Source organism: Cotesia typhae, unplaced genomic scaffold (genome assembly GCF_013202065.1).
Source record: "Cotesia typhae breed Kobodo isofemale line unplaced genomic scaffold, CoteBio_Ctyphae contig_69, whole genome shotgun sequence".
NCBI classification, from domain to species: domain Eukaryota; kingdom Metazoa; phylum Arthropoda; class Insecta; order Hymenoptera; family Braconidae; genus Cotesia; species Cotesia typhae.
Genome location: NW_027423763.1, coordinates 1,283,709 through 1,304,980, shown reverse-complemented (window position 1 = coordinate 1,304,980; position 21,272 = coordinate 1,283,709). Strand labels below are relative to the sequence as shown.

The 21,272-nt window shown below is 29.3% G+C and overlaps 1 protein-coding gene across 11 annotated transcripts in view; it reads left to right on the top strand.

The window, feature by feature from the left end:
- Dati (zinc finger protein datilografo) overlaps positions 1-21,272 on the top strand; it is a 48,619-nt gene that overhangs the window by 11,409 nt on the left and 15,938 nt on the right. For 9 of the 11 annotated variants that reach the window (XM_074251428.1, XM_074251426.1, XM_074251422.1 and 6 more), the window contains exon 3: positions 9,415-9,745. In XM_074251428.1, coding sequence (XP_074107529.1) covers positions 9,415-9,745 — 331 coding nt within the window. The remainder of the gene's footprint in view (positions 1-9,414; positions 9,746-21,272) is intronic. The other 2 variants (XM_074251420.1, XM_074251425.1) reach the window with 2 other exon arrangements.

The following is a 21,272-nucleotide window of genomic DNA, read 5'->3' as shown; positions in this document are numbered from 1 at the left end:
CCCTTGCAAGTGCTCTGTACACTCTGTACTCGGTGGCTTAGGTTTGAGAGATGTCAAGAGTGTAGGCAGTAAGCGGCAGGGTGGCTCTATCGAGAAAGGAGTAAGATGCGAGAGCAAGAAAGAGTAACTCTAACTCCCGGATGATAAAGTGAGAGCTGGCTCTGAAAAACTGAGATAGTAGGAGGAGGGAGGGAGGGGGGGGGGGGCGAATCCAAGGCAAACCCAGTACAGAGCTAAAAAATAAAATAAACTATGGGAATAATAATAATGATAATGATGATGATAAAAAATGGACAGTGTGGAGTGTAGGAAGATGTCGGTATGGAGAAAAATAAGACCGAGAAGAACAGAGAAAGCGGGTGGAAGGAGCTGGCAACACAGCAACGCTGACATAAACACATACATGTATGCAATCAACATACTCCATCCAGCATCCACTTTTTTATTTTTTTTTTTTTTTTTTTTTTTGTAATATATTATGTGACCAATTTTTTCTTTTAAAAGTTGCAATTTAAATTTTGGCTTAAATATTCAAAATACAGAAAAATCTTAAGAGACCTTTTTTGTAGGAAATTTTATTCTCTATCAAAAAGGTCTCGGTTATTTTTTTGATATCTCCCACCCTTAAGCCACAATAATTAAAAAAAGAATTGACTGTTGAGAAAAAAATCAGCCGGGATTTAAAACTCGAAATATTTAAAACCCGCATGCATCTCCTGCATGGAGCAATGCTTGGCTGGTGAACCTGACCTCCGACAACACGCGGCATTCCCCCGAAGCTCTTAGTCGCGGTTTGTACCACGGCGAGTCACGCCTCGGCGTCATTAAAATAAATTAAAGATTATCAGGCCAGCAGTGGCCTTCTTTTTTTTATTTTCCCCTCTCTTATTTATTATTTTTTTCATCGTATCACTTTAGCGGTCTCCTGGTCCCCCCTTTCCCCGAGCATGTAGGATACGTTTATTTTTTCAATCAGCCGTGGCCTCGGTCATTGATCTTTTTTTATATCAAGCGGAATTTTATTTACTTTTTTTTTTCAATTAAAACTTTAATTGTTACAAGGTTAGGCTTTATTTAAAAATAAAAAATAGAGGGATCGAATCACGTTTTTGCGGGGAAAAAAAATCGAGGAAGAATGTTGAGAAAAAAAATTAAGGATGAGTTAACATATGAGATGAATAAAACTGACCACAGACACGATTGTTGAAAAAAAAATGTTTTTTTATCTTCGCTTTATTTGTATATCGGAGTCAGAGAACATTGTCCCGGTTGTTAACTCCCAGTCTGTAGTATTCCCTGATATTATACATGTGACGATAAAAAAAAGAAAATAAATAAAAAAAAAAAAAAAAAAAGCTGTGACGCGACCACAAGGTTACTAAGCGAGGCAACAAATCTCTTTTTTTTTTTCTTTTATATTCTTTCTCGTATTTTTTTCACTCTCCCACCCGCTACCCTCGCCCGAAAAGTATTTGCGATTTACTCTCGCAGTGACGACCTCGCACATCAGCGATACTGCTGACCCTACTAAGAATCATGGGAAAAAAATTCCATTAGAAAGTTTTTTAAGGAAGATTTTTTTTTATTGGAAAAAAAAATTTTTTTTTTAATAAAAAAATTAATTTGAAAATTTAATATTAATTAAAACTATTAAAAAACAATTTTTTTGAAAATTTAATGATTAAAAAATTTCGACATTAAAGATATTTATTTATATTTTAATTAATAATTGATCAAAAATTTTAAAAAAAATTTTTTTTTGTGGTAATTGGAATTTTTTAATTATGTTAAATTGCACTGTACTTTCTTAATTATTGATGTTATCAAAAATATAAGCTCATCCCGATGTTACACTCATCAAGAGCTTTCATTTGAGTACCCACATGCATTTTTCATATATTTTTCATATATACATATAGATAAAATATATAAATATATAAAATATATGAAAAATTGATGTGGATACTCAAATGAAAGGTCTCGATGAGTATATCATCAGGATGAGCTTATATCTGTAAAAATGTCAATAGTTCGCGAGATACAAGGCCATTTCTTAATTAAAAAAAATTTTTTTTTCATATATTTTATTTTCATTATTATTATTTTGTAGGAAAAGGACACTCGATAATTTTTTGCGATATCAGATCGCAGACCACGGTAAAATTTTTTTCCAATGCAGGCTGAGGGTAAATGTATTAAATAACATGAAAACATTATTACAAGCAACCGAGGTATATTTATATATATCTATATATATATTTATATATACAAGCTTGTGAAGAAGGAGATTAATAATAAAAAATGAATGAATTGGTGGTTGATTGAACTATTAGCAAAATGAAAATTGTCGGCTAATCTTAGCAGAAACAAATGATTAATGATTGAATAGTTAATCATTAATCGTCTATCATCACAGTCATTGCCTTCACTTGGGGTTCGGGTGATGGCTGAAGGTTTATCAATAAATAACTATAAGTTAAATATTAATTTGAATCATTGAATCTCGGTATATGTAGATCGATTTACTGCTACTATTACTGTCACAATTATATAAATATAAGTGGTATAATTAGATGTAGAGCGTTGCCCGTCCCGGACTCTTTTTATTAATGTCTTTTTATTTATTCAAACCAATTTCAAGATCAACACTGATGGATTTATTTATTGTTATTAATCACTATTGTTCATTTTAATTGCCAAGAAAATTTATTTATAATTGTCTTTGATTTTAGATTTAATCACTTAGGAAACTTTTTTTTTAATTATTCAAAATTATCTTTAATTTTAATTCCAATTACCAAAAAAAAATTTTTTTCACGAAAACTGTATTTTTTTTTAATTTTGAATTTTTTTACTTGAATCTAACATATATTCACTGAATATACATCTAAATATAATTTCTGACTATAAAAATTGTTCATATATAAAACTTATAATTTTTTCGCGCGAAAACTTGCTTAAAGTTTACTTTTATACGATTTTCCGACAAAAAAAAACCGTAAATTTGATGAAAATACAGTTTTTTTTATTACTTGTGTATTTTTTACATAAAAATTGTGTGTATGTCACATATAATGGCCATATTTCTTCAAATTTCCAAAAAACAAAAAAATTATTTTTTCACGAAAATAGTATTTTTTCGGAATTTTCAATTTTTTTGCATATATTTAAGATATATTCATTATATACACATCTAAATATAATTTCTGAGTGCAAAAATTGTTCATATATGAAATTTATAATTTTTTTGCGTAAAAATTTGTATAAAATATGATTTTATACGATTTTCCGATAAAAAAAATGTAAATTTAGTACAAAATATAGTTTTTTTTATAACATTCGTATATTTTTTAAATGTAAATATATGTTTTGCATATATTAAGCAAAAATCAAAATATATATATATATATATATATATATATATATATATATATATATATATATATATATATATAGATTTTCAGAATCAAAATACAGAAAATGATTTTTTGGTATAAAAACAATATTTTCTACAGGTTAGGAAAAATTTCCAAAAAAATTGTAGGTTCAAATATAGTTCCTCGATCCCACGTGTCAATAATCCTCCCTAAATTTATAACCTCCCTAGTTACCTCAGACTGTCCAATCTTATCCCGACTAATCTTTATCATTATCAGTAATCAGTATCACCCACATTCTTCTAAATATAGCTAAACTCTAACCTCGATAATGATGAAAATTTCTTTATCTATATTTTTTTGGTCGTCAAAAATCTCATGCATATTAATCTTATGTTAATTGAAATACTTTTTGTCTAATCAACCTATAACGTCACGCCAGCGAATCTAAGAAACTTGTATGTATATTTTGTAAAAATATATATCACACACAGACAGACATACACACCACGTGAAAGGACACGCTCTCACGCGACACGCAAATGTTAATCGCATCTCTATCTCTTACATACAAACATATATAATATATATATATATATATATATATATATATATATATATATATATATATATATATATATATATATATACACATGTTTATATATAGATATATATATATTAGATCCAAAAGTCTTTAATCCCGTTGTCTTCCCAAAGGAACGCGGAACTGGGATTGCGTGTGTTGCACACACAAGAAATTAATAAAAAAAGGCAGATGACTTTCAACAAAAAATTTAACATTACATTAAGATAAATGAACATAACATATTACTTGCAGCATATGTGACTATACAAAGAATAAACTGGTTTAGGTTCGGATTCAGGATTGTGTGAAAAAATTATTTAAATTTACATCTTTTTAATCAAACTTTTCGATCTTTCTGTTTTCTTTTTTTTTTTTAATGTAAACTTTAGATTTTTCCAATTAAAATTTTGCAAATTTACATTTTTTTGTGTAAATTAAAATTTTTCCACACTAAAAATTTACATTTTTTACATGTAAATTTAAAATTTTCATCATGGAAAATTTACAAATTTTCTCATGAAAAGTTTACATTTTTCTGTGTAAATTCAACAGTTTTTTCTACATGATAAATTTACATTTTTTATAATCTAAAATTTACATTTTTTTTTTCTAAATTAAAAAATTTTTCCGATTAATAAGTTTACATTTTTTCTATATAAATTTTACAGTTTTTCCAGACGATAAATTTACAATTTTTAGATCTAAAATTTACAAATTTTTCCACATTAAATTTACATTTTCTTAATGTAAATTAAAAAAAATTTTTTCTATGATAAATCTACACTTTTTATAAATTTTATTTCCTTGGAATAGGTTCGGGATATAATATTTTTATTTCCTTCGGCAAAAGATAGAAAAAAAAGCAATTGAGGTGAATTCAAGCCCTAATTTAAGGTTTAGTAAGCACAAAAGATTTTATTTAAAAGGGTATGTGCGTGTGCATGGATAAATATGGATATTGGATTTACTTATTACTTATTATTATCCACATATATATCCACCTTGGTCTCGAATATTGTATGTAATAATGGTAACGGCCTCTAGTCACGAATGCCGATTTTTAGCATTCTGCCCATCGGAATCTATTATAGATTTCACTTGAGTAAAGAAAAAAATTTAATTGGTCAAGAGGTTTCCGAGCTACTGTTAAATCGATTTCAAATAAATTTTTTTTTTCTTTGTGATCTAAAAGCGCAATTTTCAGACGTCATTCGGAGCATTTTCTAATCATAGATCAGCTACTAGGAAAATATAAGCGCCTAAAAATAACGAAAAAAGGCAAAGGAAAATCTTCGGGTTAATACAAACGTGCGTAATTGTTAAAAATAAATTTTTAAATTCGTCGGCATTTACAGTCGGACATTAAGTGTGTCATGTAACGTAGACATTTTAATTTTTTTTTTTTTGCTAGTCTTAAAATTCCAAGTCTAAAGATTGATTTATATCCCGGAAATTGCAGAAAATATAAAAATACCTTCGAAGAAAATAATAATATTTATTTTGTTGCTTTTGAGTCATCTATTGTGTTCATAATAATTTTCTTTCAAAAAGGTCATCAATTTTTTTATGAAAATTTAAAACTTAAAAAATTTTAGACAAAATATTAAAAAAATTATTAGAGACACTAACTTGGGTCAAAAGGTCGCCTAAGCGCTTTAAAATAAAAAATCTAATCCTAAATTGTTGACTAGTAAGTAAAGATTTATACCCCGGAAACTACGGAAAAATATTTCCAGCTCTGACTGGTCTGCAGATATAAAATACGGATAAAAATAAAAAGAGCATGTTGAATAAGAATAAGAATAAGAACTGTAAAGAGGGAGAAGAAGCTCATATACACCCGCTGAACGTTTTAGCGATAAACAAATGAGACTTGGCAATGCAGCCTGACAACTGCAGCCAAGGCCTGTAAGATCTTTCTTCTTATTTTATTATATCCCCGCAATTTTTCTCTCTTTCTCTAACTGCACACATGATTATTTTCAGGCAGAATTTATGTTTTCCCAGACAAAGAAAAACTCCCTGTCTCTTTTTCATTTTTTTCCAAGGATTCATTTCCTGACTATGTTTGGACAGCTTTGCAGTTTATAGCGGGGGCAAATAAAGTCATCCGAGAGATTGTTAGATCGCGGCTTATCGTGACGCGTTTTGATAAGAGCAACCATCGCTCAGAATAGATAAAAAATAACTACGCCTAGTTTTTTGCAAAGACACTTTACAATTATACGGAAAAAAAATTTTTTTTCTATTCGTTACACCTCCCCTTTAGAATTTTCAGTAGAAAAAAATTCTAGGTACCAATTTTTCCGTTTTTTAATCGAAAAAAATGAATTGCGAAAAATTGGCGGGAAAAGAAAAATTTTTTTTCATCACACCTCCCCTTAAAAATTTTAATAAAAAATTCTAGGGACTCATTTTTAATAGAAAAGAGTGAATTGTAATGGGATGGATCTAAAATGAAGCAATTGGATTGGCTAAATTAAAAGTATCGCGGAATTTTATGGAAATTTTTATACTAAATACGAAAAACGAAAAAAACCTTTTTTTTTAATTTTTGAATTTTTTCTTAAAAATTTCTCTTAGAATAATTTTTGTGGGCTAATTTTTACGATTTTTCATAAAACAGAATAAAAATACAAAAAATGGCGGGACAAAAAATTTTTTTCTCAAGTCATTACAATTTTAATTATAAAAAAAAAATGACTTGTAATGGATTGCAGAAAAAAAAGAAGGAACGGGATTGGCCAGATTGAAAGCATCACTGGGATTGGTAGAAAAATCCCACTTAAGAATAATGTTGTTTCAATCGATAACAATTTTTTGTTTGGATGAATCGTTATCTAGCTGGTCGTAGCAGCTTGGTATATATAAATATGAAATAAAAAACGAATGTCGTCTCACCCTTCATCACTTCTCCCCTACAATCCTAGCGATATTTTTTTTCTCTGCACTCGCCCTCCTCAACGCAACGTCTACTACAATGCTAGACACAAGAAAACTTGATATCCCCCCTCAGTTATATTCTTGTCGGTTGGAAAGTGTATGGCGCCTGGTATAATAGGCAGTTGCTTTTTTTCCTCAGTTATGTTAACGTAAAAAAGGCTATTTTTCCAAGAGTAAGGCTATCAAGAGCGCTGGAACTGATTTGGGATCCCTGATTGATCATTTAGCAATTGGTCCCCAATTTGGTGAATAGTGACGAAATGTGAGTGTTGCGTAACGCGGTTATCTCAAGATGTACGGTGGTGGTAGTGATGGTAAAGGTGATAACGCTGCTGGTGACAGTCATGAAAGCGTCGAACCACGTTGGACGCCACCGAGCAGCGGGGTTCTTTTGTCTCCGGTTTCGGTGGTGTCTAACACGCAAAACTCCGAGAATCTTCCCCAGAATCACAACCATGCTCAGCCTCATGACTACCAGCACCATGTCTCGCCTAGGAATGGGGCATACGAGTCTCCTTACTCCCCGATTTATCAGCAGCGGATGCAAAACCAGGTAAAGTCACGCTTAAGTTATGAGAGGGTCAAAATAGGGAGGTTTGATGAGTCGAGGTTCAAGAGGGGGGGGGGGGTCTGTAATTGATCGATAAAATTTGATCAAAAATCATAAATTTCTCATTTCTGATCTAGTTTTTGTGATAACATGGCAACCAATTAGGATTTGGTCTTTATAATTGATCATTAACATGGCTTAGGATATTCTTTTGATGATTTAGCAAGATTTTGATTGATTCCTTCAATCTAAACACCAAAACTTGATCAAAAACCAAAAATTCATGGATTCTGATCAATTTTTGATGATCAATCCAGAAATTTGTCCCCAAAATTCATCAGTTACATGATTTAGCATGTTCTTCTGAAGATTTGATAGAATTCTGATGGCTTGCTTCAACCTAAGTACCAAAACTTGACCAAAAATCAAAAATTGATGAATTCTGATCAGGTTTTAATGTTGATTTGATAGAATTCTGATGGGCTATCTTCAATTTTGATCAAAAAATTGATAGCCACTCTACACGAAAAAAACAATAGCTTATTGAACTAGGGTAATGACACAGAGCCAGTAAATAGAAGTACCTTTACGTGCACTGTCCAGGGAACATATGCCAAGTACTTAAACTCTGGCGTCCACCCAGCGCGTAGGTGGATGCAGTATGTCACGTATGTGTTGTATATCGTACATTGTACCTCCGCATGTGAGCGAGTAAGAGTAGGTAATGTGTGTAGATGATTGTTGTTGGTGTTTCCTTTTAAACTTTCCTTCGGGCATATGGCAAGCAGGTGAGACAGGACAGCTTTGTTTTGTTAGACGAGCCAGTTCAGCATTCTACGACAGTAGACAGGAGCCTCAAACGATCCCTGGCGAAAGATCCAAAGTAAAGGGTGAAAGTAGAAAGGCTAAGGGCCTGAGTAATGTATTTTATATTACTTGATAACGGGTTCATTTCAAGAATGAATCTGTGAAAAATACCCAAAGATAGCCGGGGATGATTAATGGCCAGAACGCGAGATAAATCCCTTCCCTTTCTTTTTTTTTTTTTTTTTTGTCGAATAAAAAAAAGGGGAATAATTAAAGAAAATATTCTTTTTGTGATTCATCAACCTTGAAATCAGATTTATCTGTCTTGGGTCCCACGCGGATTTAAATTGCCCAATGTCGATCAACCCTTTATTAAGATTTTTTATTATTAAAAAACGGTGGTAAGCTGAGAAAATTTGTAAAACTTGGGAGGGAATCTCTTAGTGACAATTGAAGCCGTTTTTTTTTTTTTTTTTTTTTTTTTTTTTTAAAAACGAAGCTAAAGATTCTTATACAAAAGTTTTCAGGTTTCGACGATTTTAATTACAGTTTTAACATATTTTAATAAAATTCTTTCCTCGGCATTTCTTTTAATTCCGTCTGGTTTTTAAGAGTAGACGCTCTCCACTCCTGCAAAACTTTTTAAACCCTTTTGTGAGCGGAATGAGTAAACGGAGTGGGCGAAAACACCTGTGCCCTAGTCAGATATTTTTTTAGTTAACATCAAGTTTCGGTTTTTTATGTATAATTAATTCATTACTCGATAATCCAACCCTTTATTTCACGTACTTTAGCAGTAACATTTGAGCCAAGCGGTTATTTACCCAAAAAAACCCGTTTATTGGATCATCAAGTTATTTTTTTGGTGACCTTGAAATTACCTAACAAAGAAAACTTTTTCTGTAATAGATATTTATTCAAATAAACCTCAAGGTCTTTTTCCTTGAGGTCTCAAGCACCCTCTAAGGCAATAATTATTAACAATTAATTTTAAAAAATGGCTTTTTTTTAAAACAATTTCCAAAAACCTTTTTTTGACCCCCAAAAAAATGAGTTTTTTGAGCTTGTACGCCTGTAAAAAAGTAAATTGATGGTTCAATCGTTGCCCGTTGGTTAACCAGTAAGTTCAGCATACCAACTAACCCTAACAGTTCTTCTCGCAGATCTTCATGCACAAGAGCGCAATGCAGAGTGCAATGCACGCTCGGGATCTCGGTCCAGGCGGACTTGGCAGACCAGGCGGAGTTCCCGGCGGTCTTGCTGGGCTTGGAGTCGGCGTTGGCGTCGGACCAGGCGGCATGATTACCGGCAATGAAGTTAAACCACACCAGTGTCAACAATGTCTTAAATCATTCTCAAGTAATCATCAGCTAGTACAACACATAAGAGTCCATACTGGTGAGAAACCTTACAAATGTAGTTACTGTGATCGAAGGTTTAAACAACTTAGTCATGTACAACAACATACACGCTTACATACCGGTAAGTTTAGTTTATCTTTAATTATTCTTAGTTATTATTTATTTTGTTGCTTTTAAGTCATCTGTTATGTTCACAATTATTTTCTGGCTGAAATATCCAAGACAAAAAATCACAAAAGACTTTTTTTATAGGAAATTTAATATCCTTCAATTTTTTCATATCTCTATCCCTTTAGTCAGAATTTGAGGTCAAAATTTTTTGTTAAAAATCAAAAATAAAAAATCTTTTATCCTTAGGATAAAAAACTAAGTTAAAGATCTTTCCGGAAATTTGTTTTTGTTACCCGTAAATATTTACCTTGAAACTTTCTTTAGTATCCAAACTTATGAATTGATTATAAGCATGAATTACAGACTTAACCCTATCATCAAACTCACAATATATATATATATATATATATATATATATATATATATATATATATATATATATATATATATATATATATATATATATATAGTTCGGACAATAATACTGGAAAACAGGTAATCATTGGACAACTGAAGCAACGATTGATGTAACGCATGTCGCATCGTCTGACCTTGTCTTATGTCGCACAAGCTCAATAAAAAAATAATTGTATATTTTAATTCAATTAAAACCAAAGTTAATAGAATATTAGTGACGTTAATTAACATGACGCGTGGATATTGGATTTTCGGAAAATAATTAACGTGTAGACTAAATAGTATTTATATTTGATTAGCTATTGACAGTTAAATGTCCACAGTTGGACATTTAATTATATAATTTAATCAAAATATATTTTAAAACTTTTTAAAATAAATTATTTATTTTCTAAATTTTTCTATCGATTTTCCGTGAAAGCGTGTGTATTATTTTTTTTTAACGGACAATTTTTAAAAATAGACAATTTTTAAACTTCCCGCCATTTTTAAGTCCCCGAAAAAAGTCGGAATAAATAAAAATACGATTTATATTATCGATACTGTTCAATAATGGCCAGCCGATAAATAATCGTCGGGTTAACCCCTCGTGGATTTAAAATGGTGGGGGCATGCGCGGCCTGATTAACCAATAGGGCCGCGTCCCCACCATCGACAACGCTCGGTTAAATATCGGTGGCGCGAAAAAAACCGCGGGAATTTTTTAATCGGGGAAAATACGCCGGTCAATAATAGAGCGTGCGCATACGCACTGAGACGCAAACTCTCAACGTGCACCCGCTACGTTCGGGGTGTCTTTATTGCACTCGGGCAATTTGTTTTAGAGTGGGAGATGTGTCCATTGTACACGCTCGGAAATTGGACAACCGGAAGGGGGCATGTTTATGCTCCAGGCTTCGATTATATATATTCTCTATAACCGAAATTCGATTTTAGTAATAAAATCTAATTCCAGGGTAATTCCTGTCATCTAATCGCGTTTTGGCCAATATTCTGCAGCAGGGAGGGGGAGGGAATTTTAAAAAAAAAAAAAAAAAAAAAAATTAATTTTGATTTTTGGAATTTTTTTTTTAAAGTTAAGAAAATTATTAATTTATTTTGTTAAAATCATTTATCTGTTTAAAATTTTTGGAATTAAATTAAATTAAAAAAAAGTTTTTATAATTTAAGAAAAAAATTCAAATAATAAAAATTTAATAAACAATTTTTTAAAATTATTAATTAAATAAAAATATTAAAATTCTGCATTTTGAGGTGTGCAATACTATCGACCACAATATATTTTATAAAACAAGTTAATTTAAATTAACGAGGATTTTTATCGGTATTAATGGCTGGGCTTTAAAAGTGTCCGGTCAATTTCCCGGCAGAACGTGACCATTTTTTAAAGAGCCGCGTAATAAAGAAAAAGTATGAGTACTCTTTTAGAAAGAAAAAAAAAAAAAAAAAAAAAAAAAAAAGAAGAAGCAAAAAGGGTTGCCAAGATTCGGAGGGTTCACTTCTTGCTCGGTAATAATTGCTGTAGTTGCGATGATGGCTGTCATTTATTTTTAACTTTTTATCACGTCATTATGTATTCCTCGCCCTTCTACAATATTTATGCCTATTTTCCATAAATATTTAACGCGACAATTTTTATTTTACTTCTCCGACAACCCTTTCTAGTATAGTTACACTAATCGATACTTGTTTATTTTTATTCCGAAACATCACACTGTGATGTTTATCCACGTGTCTGCAATCATCATTTTTCGGGTCTCTTGTTAAAATAAAAAAAAATTATTTAAACTTAAATTTAATCTTGAAAAAGGAAAAATAAAATAGAGAATGAAAAGTGCTCAGTTCCACTTAAAAATCAGTAATTTTACCCGTTTACAAATTCATGGGACGGAATATCCACTCAGACGTCTCAAGAAAAATCAAAGCTAAATGCCTTAGCTACTCGAGTTTTTATATTTAAAATCCTTTTTCATCACAAATGCCTCGAATTAAAGATTTAACAAAGTGGAAACACTGAGAGACAGACTGTCACACTTTTGATGCATAAAGGATTCTTTAATTATTTAGTTTGTAAAATAAATGTTTTATTATTTTCAAGAAATTTTATTGTTTTTAATATTTACAAGCTATTAAAGGATTTTTATTTCAACTTACATTTTTAATAATAATCTTAACTAGCAACTTTGCAGTCACTGAATGAAATATAATAAAATAACATTTTGCTTTTTAAATAATGAATTTGTTAAATTGCACTGTAATTTTTTAAATATTGAAATTTTTAAAGATATAAGCTCATATTTATATTACACTCATCAAGAGCTTTCATTTGAGTACCCACATGCATTTTTTATATATTTTTCATATATATACATATATATATATATAATATATATATTATATATATATATATATATATATATATATATATATATATATATATATATATATATATATATATATATATATATATATATATATTTATCTATATATATATAAATATATAAAATATATGAAAAATTGATGTGGGTATTCAAATGAAAGGTCTTGATGAGTACATTATCGGGATGAGCTTATACCTTTAAAAATGTCAATATTTCACGAGATACAAGGTCAATTCTTAATTATGCACCTAGAGATAATTTTCAAAAAGCAGCTTAAATATTTATTATCATAAATTGGCTATCTAAAATGATATAAAACGTTGAAAAAGCACAAATTATTATTATTAAAATTTTTAAATCTACAATAATAATAATAATAATTTTTAAATTAAAATAAAAATCAAAAAAAAATTTTTTTTTTCCATTTAAAGTAAAAAAAATAACAATGCAATAAATAAATTCTTTGAAACGATAATTGCAATGAGAATGTCAATTTATATTTTTTATTATTTTTATCTATTTATTTTAAAATCCTCATGCAAGTGTTATCTTATCAATCGGTTGATATAATAGCACACAACATTGCGTCTTTGCAATTGCAATGATTTAAACTAAAATATTTTTAAAGAATAAAATTACTAAATTTTAATTAAAAAAAAAAAATTTTTTTTTATTGCTCATCAAAACCATAAAAGGCAAAGAAATTATTGAGATGCAAGACTATAAACTTCGGATGAGTATGTACGTATGATATTAATCTTTGACGAGGTCTGTCATTATTTGTCCGACACCTGTAATTTATTTCCAGCAAATGTCTTTTATAAACACCGATAAGTACTGATACTTATTATAATAATATAATTAATAATTAATAATATACTGTAACAAAGAATAACACTGAGTGTTACTTAATTAAATAATAATAAATCATAACCGATAAAGTAAATAATAACCCGTTTAATAGGACGTCATTAGATTGAGATTGCAAACAAAAATAATAAATGACTGTTCGATTGATAATGAGTCAAGGCTACGGCTTTAGCAGATAAACTTAAATTTATAAAATAACTATTATTCAAAGTCGATTCTTTCATTAAAAAAAAAAAGTCTTTTTTACCCTTGGAAAAAAAAATCCCCCGCAATTATTGAAGGGTTAATTTCAATAGTGAGTAATCATGCCCACGCTTCTATTATAAATTTTTTCCGACTCTGCATCATGCACCCCTCTTTTTTTTTTACCAAAATGAAAAATTGGTCGACGACAGGCTTGATTATTTTCTATAACAGTAATTTAAAGATATAAAAAATTTTTAAGGGGTTGTAATTATCGTGTATTTATAATGTACATAATACGGTTGTGTCGGATGACTTCCTGCGAGCTTGAATAAAATATTTGGACAACAATTAATTACGGTTATTATTACCTTTTTTTGGTGACCCACTAAACCCGGAAACGATTTATAAATTCAATTAGATATAGTCGTGTATATTAAGTATACTTAGTATTGTGGTTTAGAGAGACTCTATGTATAATAAAAAAGGGTTGTGGATGTTAAATATGGGTTTGAGTAAGAGAAAACTTGTCTAATATTCTTTAAGCATGCTCTGTTTTTATTATTATTTTTATAGCAATAAATTTTAGTAAAATTATTTTTATTTAATTTTACGCAAGGTAAAAAATTTAATTATTAAAAAAAAAATTTTTTTTAATGGATTTTTATTTTTAATTTAATTTTATTATTATTATTATTATTATTATTATTATTCAAAAATCAAAATGATTTTGAAGATATAAGCTCATCTTGAGGTTACAATCATCAAGAGCTTTCATTTGAGTACCCACATGCATTTTTCATATATTTTTCATATATACATATATATAATATATATTATATAAAATATATAAAAAAATTGATGTGGATACTCAAATGAAAGGTCTCGATGAGTGTAACATCGGGATGAGCTTATATCTTTAAAAATGTCAATAGTTCACGAGATACAAGGTCATTTCTTAATTATGTACCTAGAGATAGAGGATTTTCGAATGCAGCTTAAATACTTATCATAATAAATTGATTATTGGTGAGAATGATATGGAATCATAAAAAGGCTCAACTCCAGATCAAGACTTTTCCAACGATACGAAATTTACCCATAAAAAAAAAATTTGCATATATTAGACAGAAAAAAAAAATTTTTTTTTTCTTTAAGATCGATAGCGCAAGATCGGCTTTGAATGTCGCGATGATTTAATACACAGGGTTATTTTATCGAGGTAGTAATCCAAGCATGTCGACAATGTATGTCCGACTGGGACTGGGACTGGTATGGCCGGCAAACAGCTTGCACATCGGCCCCATAAACTAAGATATAGATTTACATCTAGTAGATATATATATAAAACCTCGAGTACATTGCATATTGCATATAATAGTATAAGTACTAGCTCCGTACTTTGTTGGCACATTCAAAACGACGATGAGTACGAGTTTAAATAAAACAAATGACAGGGGCTTGAAAAAGGGTTTGCGTGGGTGTTAACCGCCATACGGTATCCGAGCCCAGAGTTTTGTTCCTTTTTTTCTGTACCTCTTATTAAACGCATGTGTACATCAAGGAGGTGCAGTTATGTGTTACGTTACGCTCTACCTACGTACAAAGTTGCTTGTTTCTATCTCAATACAGCTTGCTCAGTATCTTGTTATGAGAAACCAGAAATTAAGCTGATCTAGGCTACGCCGATGACGCTTTTATCTTGTAACGCTGATTATTAATACCAAGTGCCCGCTCTTTCTCGATCAACTCACGGGATTATTATCGATTATCAGGCTTCGGTAAAAGTATTATGAGAGGCTAATTAAATCGTGCTTGAGAATGCTAACAACCCGGATTTCGTATTGTTGAAACGGATATGGAAATCATAAGTCGATAAATATAATTCGTTTTTGGTATAAATGTGGTTTATTTTACTAAAAACTGAAGGAGTAGTCAGTAATTAGTTTTTCTTTAGAATATAGAACCAAAAAATTAGAAATTCGTAGAAATTTTATTAAAAACACCATATATGCTTTTAATGCATCAAAAAAGCACGAATTCATTGATTTAGTAAAAAAACTGAGTGTTTTTGGTCTCAATGTGGTTTGTTTTGTTAAAAACTGAAGGGGTGGTCACTAATAAGTTATATTTCAAAGTATAGGACCCTAAAAGTTATAAATTTTCAGAAGTTTTTAAAAAAAACACTATGTTTCATTTTATAACATCGAATATCGATGAATTCAATGATTTAGCAAAAATGAGCTTGTTTTTGGTCTGTAAATGTTTAGTTCTCTCCAAAACTGAAGGAGTAGTTAGAAGTTGTATATTTATGAAGCTCTAAAGCCTTGAAAATTAAAAACTCATCAAATTTCAAAAAAAAAAAAATCACTATAATAAAAAAAAGAAAACATTTTTTTGGACAACTTCAGCTAAAATTATGAAACTTGGTGGTTTTGTAATTCGATACTAAAGAAAATTTTTGCATAGGACAAAATTAAAAAAACACAATTTTTTAGTGGTAAATTCGAGGGTAATTAACGGCGCCAGAGTTTTAGATTTCGAGCCGTTAACCTCGACGTTAACAATGAAAAATCTGTGGGTAGTGTAACCCCTTTAGATTCAAAAGTAAGAAAGCAGGAAGGAGAAAAATGATAAAAATTCGAGTGAAATTCATTCAGAGACATTAATTTTTACCCTTTAACGTGGTCTAGCTTGTGGATGGCGGGTAGTTAGATAAAGACTAAAAGTAGTCTGTGAGTAAAAGCACCCTCTTGCCTAATGACCCAAGCATCGGGTAGTTTCTTTACGAGTTGTAAAAAAGGACCACCACCGAAATAAGACCGTTAAGTGGTGAGAGAGTTGTCCCCAGAGAGTGGAGAGAAAGCGAGCTTTGGGCTTGGATGCTTGGAAGGTTATTATATACGATCCAAAAGTTGATGACGTCGTTATTATATTGTGGCAGCCTAGTCACGCATCCAGACCCGAATTTTAATGCCAAGTGTTTACGACTTACTTTTTATCTCGTTCTACTGTGTAAATAAGTTATTCCCTCGAAACTGGATCCAGCGCTGGCAAGGCTAGGCCTTTTCCAGACAACCCTTCCTTCATCCAAATTGTCTAGTGCCACACTTCCGGTACTCAACAATCGCTCGTCAGGATTAAGAGTGAATTGCAACGGATCGCGAGGCTGCGGAAGGGTGCGAAGCTTAATTATAAACCTGGGGGCTATTTTCAACGGCCAGTCTCAGGCCGATGACCCACTGGCTACCTGGACTGCGTGGGTGCAGGATAAAAATTTGGCAGGTGTAACGCTCTATAGGCTTCGAGCTACCGAGGCATATGCGGAACGTTTCGTCCAACCGTTTTAAATTCCCTCCGGGCTCAAGGGTTCATCGCCCAAAATCATTACGGGTCATCGCAGGTCATAGGATCTTTTTTTTTTTTTAGAGTTTGCCAATGGAGTTTGCCAATGGAATTTTAGAAGAGTTTGGGATTTTTTAGAGAAATTTAATGATTTTTTTAAAGGCTAAATAAATTTTTTGAAAATATATTTAAATTAATTTTCTTCGATAAAATTATTTTAAATGCGATTTTTGATTGTAAAATTTGGAAAAATAATTTTTTTTTTATATTTTTTATTAAAAAAAATTCACTTTTTTGCAATTTTGAAGGTTTAAAAATTTTTTATATCTTCATAAAAATTTTGTTAATTTATTTTTTTAAGAAAAATTCTAAATAAATTCTTAAAAAGGTGATTTTTGGTCTAAAAACCCAAAAAATAGATTTTTTCAAGGAATTTTTCCAAAAATCTTATCAAGAATTTTTTTTCTCAATTTTTGCTTTAAAAATTGGTCAGAAAAGTCTAAAAAAAGGCTTTAGAATTACTTACAAGCATTTTTATGACAAAAAAATCATGAAAATATCAAAAAAAGTGAATTTTCAATCAAAAAAACTAGAACAAAGATTTTTTCATAAATTTTTACTTAAAAAATCAATTTTACTTTAAAAATTTACCAAATAATTATTTTTTGACTTTTTTTAGGACATAAACTCTACAAAAATTTTTAAATAGTCAATTTTTAATTAAAAAAAATTAAATTCCATCAAAATAAACAAAATTTCAATTTAAAAATAAATTGTTCTCAAAATTTCTAAAAAAATCATTTCTGGTCACTTTTAATGTTAAAAATTCAATTTTTGTTCAAAAAAACTCCAAAAAATAATTTTTAAAGTCTTTTGGACTAAATTTAATTATTTTTTAATTTTTAATCTTCTATTTTTCTTTTTAAAGCTTCAAAAATAATTTTTTAACTCCAAAAAAATTACAAAAAATCTCTAGACAGAAAAAAAAATTCCAATTAAATTTTAAATGAATAAATTTAATTTAATTAAAAAATTTCAGTAAAAAAAAACATAATTTTTTAGCAACAACCCTCAAAAATCATTAAATCTCCCACCCGTAAAAACAAATAAATCTCTCTGTCGCAAACAAAGTAAATAAAGTGAACAAAGTGAACAAAGCCCAAAACAGCCGTGGGTCTGTCTGCAAAAATTAAAAAGAAAAAATAAAATAAAATAAAAATAAAAATAAAAATGTACTATAAAATAAAACAAACAGAAAATACTGATGATGACTGTACTGACGCTTGGCAACGAGGGCTCGGAGACCACATCCGTGTCTAGTGTCCGGAGCACACTCGCCCCCTTGCACACTTATCACACACACACGCACCCACGAAATTGTACGTAAATTCGAGCTCATGCATGTTCACCAGGGGGTAGAAATCATTAAATGGGCGTGGCGTACCCGTGGTTACCCGGATGACGGTCACGTGAACCAACATGGCCGGCTATAGCGCTAGTTTCATTATACATAACAAATTTATATATATATATATATATATATATATATATATATATATATATATATATATATATATATATATATATATATATATATATATATATATATATATATATATAAAGCTTCCCCTCATTTTGTGTATAAACCTTACAGTCATTTGTTATCGGCCATTTTATTTTAATGATTTCCATGCATGCGTGAAACACTTTATACCGCATCGCTCTTTCATTTAAATCACTCTTCAAACACACTCCCGCAATTCTCTCTCCATACATGTTGCTAAACTTTTTAAAATCATCAAATTTTATTTTAATGCGCAAACTTCGCATAAGGTACATCTATTATACCAATTGCAATACCGAATATATTATACGCATTTAATTAAACATTGTATAGACGCACACAGTTGAATATTTAATTGTCCTATTCCCGATAGACTTAAATTAATAATGAATTATAATTATACATCATTATTACAAATATATATTCTGGATTTATTGTTTTCCTCCTGTCGATAAATTATAATAGCTTTTCTATTATTTTAATTTAAAATTACATTTATTTATTTTTAAACTTTTAATTTTTTATCAAAAACACGACAAAAATTTCTCATGATCTCTTTTTAATATTATTTTTAGAAATAAATTTTTTTAAGTTAAAATTTATTTATTTTCTGGCTTTAAAAATTTTAAAAATAAATATTTACTTAAAAAAAATTTTAAATAAGAAAATTGACCGAAGGAAGATTCGAACCCGGTACGTTTGGCTCTATACAATTCTTAGCGTCGCGTCTTGCTACTCCAAACTTTCTACTCTAGTTTTTTTTGGGAAATTTTTTTAATTTTTGGACTATAAATATTACAGATCGTGGAAATAGTATATAGTATATTGTATGTCGCGGATTTCCTGAAATAAATAATAAAGTGACTGTCAAAATTTGACAAACCGCGGTCTGAATGAGGGGAGGTTAATGACCTCACCGGGGATTGGCTTAGGTTAGTGTCAATTTGTGTGAACATCAAGTGTGAAATAGAGGGTTGTAAATTTCATCACCGTGCAATTAAAACCGCGTTTTCCTCAATTTCAACAATATTAAATTGTCGGTTGTCACGAGTGGGGGGACGGAGAAAAATATCTATTACGAATTGGGTGGTTAATGGTCAGTGCCAGGATTCTGGTTTGTACTTTACTTTATAAATAATAATAATAATAATAATAAATATTTATGAATTATAATGTATTAAAGATCATACAATTCTTTTTGAAAATAAGTAGTCAATTTATGATGATAAATATTTAAGCTGCATTCGAAAATTATCTCTAGATACATAATAAAGAAATGGCCTTGTATCTTGTGAAATATTGACATTTTTATAGATATAAGCTTATCCTAATGATGTACTCATCAAGACCTTTTATTTGAATACCCACATCAATTTTTCATATATTTTATATATTTATATATATTATATATATGTATATATGAAAAATATATAAAAAAATGCATGTGGGTACTCAAATAAAAGCTCTTGATGAGTATAATATCAAGATGAGCTTATATCTTTAAAAACATCAATGTTTAAAAAATTACAGTGCAATTTTACAAAATTCATTATTTAATAACGCAAAATTTTATTTATTTATTTTTTCGATAAATTTTGTTGTAATAAAAATAATAATAAAATTCTCTTATTTTTATATTATATCTGCATACTCCCTTGATATATCATTAAATTAAAATTCAAATCTACATATATTTTTAATACGAACGATGGTTTGTATCGATTAAGCGAGGTACCACTTACGAAATATATTAAATCACCGAAAATAGAAAGGCGTTCATCGAACCTGCGGTTATAAATTCATCTGTTGTAACTTTAATCCAAAGTATACTTGTGTTTGCAATATTTTATTTATTATTCACCACCCGATACCGCTTCAATTATTTTTATTTATAAACACAATAAACAATAAATATCAACTAAACTAAATAATCAGATCAATCTGTCCAAACTTTAAACTTTTCTTTAAAAAAATTTTAAATTTCATTAAATTTTTTTTAGATTTTTTTTTTTTATCTAACAAAGCCGTTTTTATCTTCTATATTATATATGTTACATGTTATATATTGTGTAACGAGGTTTGAATGTAACTCGAAAACTGGTTTACGCGAACTTTCGTACAACTCCGCTCGGAATCCAACCCCTGGTTCTCTTTTATTAAAGCTTACTGTCAGAGAACTGGATTATTATATTTTGTACAACTTTTTTTTTGCCTCTCAATTTTTTTTCGACTTGGATAAATAAAATTAAAAAAAAAAAAAATCGGAAAAATAATTCTTTTTATTCATTTATTTTTAATAAGGCTTCATTATTAAAAGATGGATAATTTTATCGGTTTCACTTCTATCGGATTTTATAAATGCGCTTTTATATATTATTTAATTTTAAAAGGTAACTGGCCTCTAATTTCATCCCGACGGATTAATGAAAATTTTGCATTTATATTTTATGTGATAAATCGTGAATATTATTGAGTTAAAGTCAAAATCGGATTTTTGGTTATTAATTATTTATTATTTATTATTTTTAGAAATTTGTTCTAAATTTTTTTTATAACTTTTTTAAATTTGGTAAATTTATATTATTATTATTAATTTAATTTATTTTTACTTATGCATTTTCAACAATTTTTGTAATCATTTAGAATTTAGGTAAAAAAAAAATTATCTTCATTATTAATAAATAAATAAATAATAAAAATCATATTTTCTAAATTATCAATTTTTATTGACTTTTATTAGAATTTTAAATTCAAAAAAATTATTTTTGAGAAAATAG